Genomic DNA, 1,476 nt, shown 5'->3' with positions numbered 1-1,476 from the left:
GCCGGGCCTGACCGAGTCCCACAGGGTGAGCCCTGCGCCGCCCGGCCGCAGCCGCCTCCCTGACCCCAGCAGACCCCGTGGGTGCGGCTCAGGGCTGGCGGGCAGCTGTGCCTGCGGGCCGGCTGTGTTCGGAGCACTGTGTTCCCAGAGTATGTAAAAATGCCCCCTAGCTGCCTTTTGCCACCTTGGGTCTATGTCTTGGTCTTCCAGGGCTGCGGTCGGAAGGCGTTCTTATGCTGGCTTTGGGTTCTGAGGCTTGCTGACACGTTGGTGTGTGTCAGGGGTTGAGGACTATTTTGTCAGCCAGCTGTGTGGGGACGGCCTCCCCCCCCCCGCCTTCCCCTTCCCCCGCTCGCTCCGCTGCTGGCCGTGGTGACCCTGGTGCCCCCGGCTAGAGGTCCAGTCAGCCTTCCCAGCAGTGACAGAGGCCTGCGTCGGAGGCCTCATTTCTATTCCAACCATCACCTCTGGCACCTGGTGCCAGCTCTGCTGCTGCCATGCGGCGCTGTTGGTTTAGGTGTTTGCACTGAGTGTCAGCAGGTTCCGCTCCTGTCATTCATTCCTTGCCTTTGTGCGTGTGTGGCGGGGCGGGGCGGGGGGGGGGGGGGGGGGGAAGGCTCCTGGGGTATAAACCCAGGGCATGGACGCTGTCCCTGAGCGCTTTTTTCTTTTCCTGAAGGCTAGCTCTCTACCACTTAAGCCATAGCTCCATTTCTTTGTCCGATGGCTAATTGGAGGTAAGAGTCTCATGGACTTTCCTGTCTGGGCTGGCTTTGAACTAATCATCAGACCTCAGCCTCCTGAGTAACTGGCATTACAGGTGTGAGCCACCAGCACGTAGCTCATTCCTTGTCTTTTTATCACTCTCTCCGCCAAATTGCATTTTGGTGGTATTTGGAGGAAAAATTACATCAATTGGGCTGCTAACTCACAGCTAGCTGTTCAGAAGGCGGAGATCTGAGGATTCGGTTCAAACCCTCCTAGGCTGTTAAAGTCAGAAGTGGAGATGAAGTTCAATGCTAGAGCACTAGCCTTGAGGGAAAAGAAAAAAGAATGCTGCTGTCACCAGACTGGTGACGAGTGAACTGTGCGGGGCCAAAGCTCTGAGGCTCAGCCTCCGGGGAGGCCCGCTAGAGGAGGCAGGGCCTGTGGGGGCAGCATGGGGCAGTTTTGTGAGATGCTGTGACCCACTGTGATTCAAATGAGTTGGGGGGGGGCTGGGCTCCACGCAGCCCGCAGCCCACGCAGGTGTCAGCGGTGCCAGCCAGCGGGGCTGTGCTGACGCCTTGGTGGCTGGCCTGGCTGCTCCCAGCCCCGCCCCTCCCCCCAAGGCGCTCAGCGTGGGGGGCAGGGCGGGTTTCCCCAGGACCGAGGTCCCACCTCGGACCAGCCTCTCACCTCTGGGTCCAGGGTCTCCCAGCTCCCCGGTGGGACCACGATACCCAGGGGGCCCCCGAGCGCCAGGGTGGCCGGTGG

At 61.2% G+C, this 1,476-nt stretch overlaps 1 protein-coding gene across 1 annotated transcript in view; it reads right to left on the bottom strand.

The window, feature by feature from the left end:
- Positions 1–1,476, bottom strand: part of Col9a3 (collagen, type IX, alpha 3) — an 18,410-nt gene that overhangs the window by 1,373 nt on the left and 15,561 nt on the right. The window contains exon 29 of the mRNA XM_013030350.1: positions 1,399–1,476. Within this exon, the coding sequence (XP_012885804.1) occupies positions 1,399–1,476 (78 nt within the window). The remainder of the gene's footprint in view (positions 1–1,398) is intronic.

The sequence above is a fragment of the Dipodomys ordii genome, unplaced genomic scaffold (genome assembly GCF_000151885.1).
Source record: "Dipodomys ordii isolate 6190 unplaced genomic scaffold, Dord_2.0 Scaffold129, whole genome shotgun sequence".
Taxonomy (NCBI): Eukaryota; Metazoa; Chordata; class Mammalia; order Rodentia; family Heteromyidae; genus Dipodomys; species Dipodomys ordii.
The sequence above is the reverse complement of the archived record's forward strand: the minus strand, read 5'-3'. Positions and strand labels throughout refer to the sequence as shown.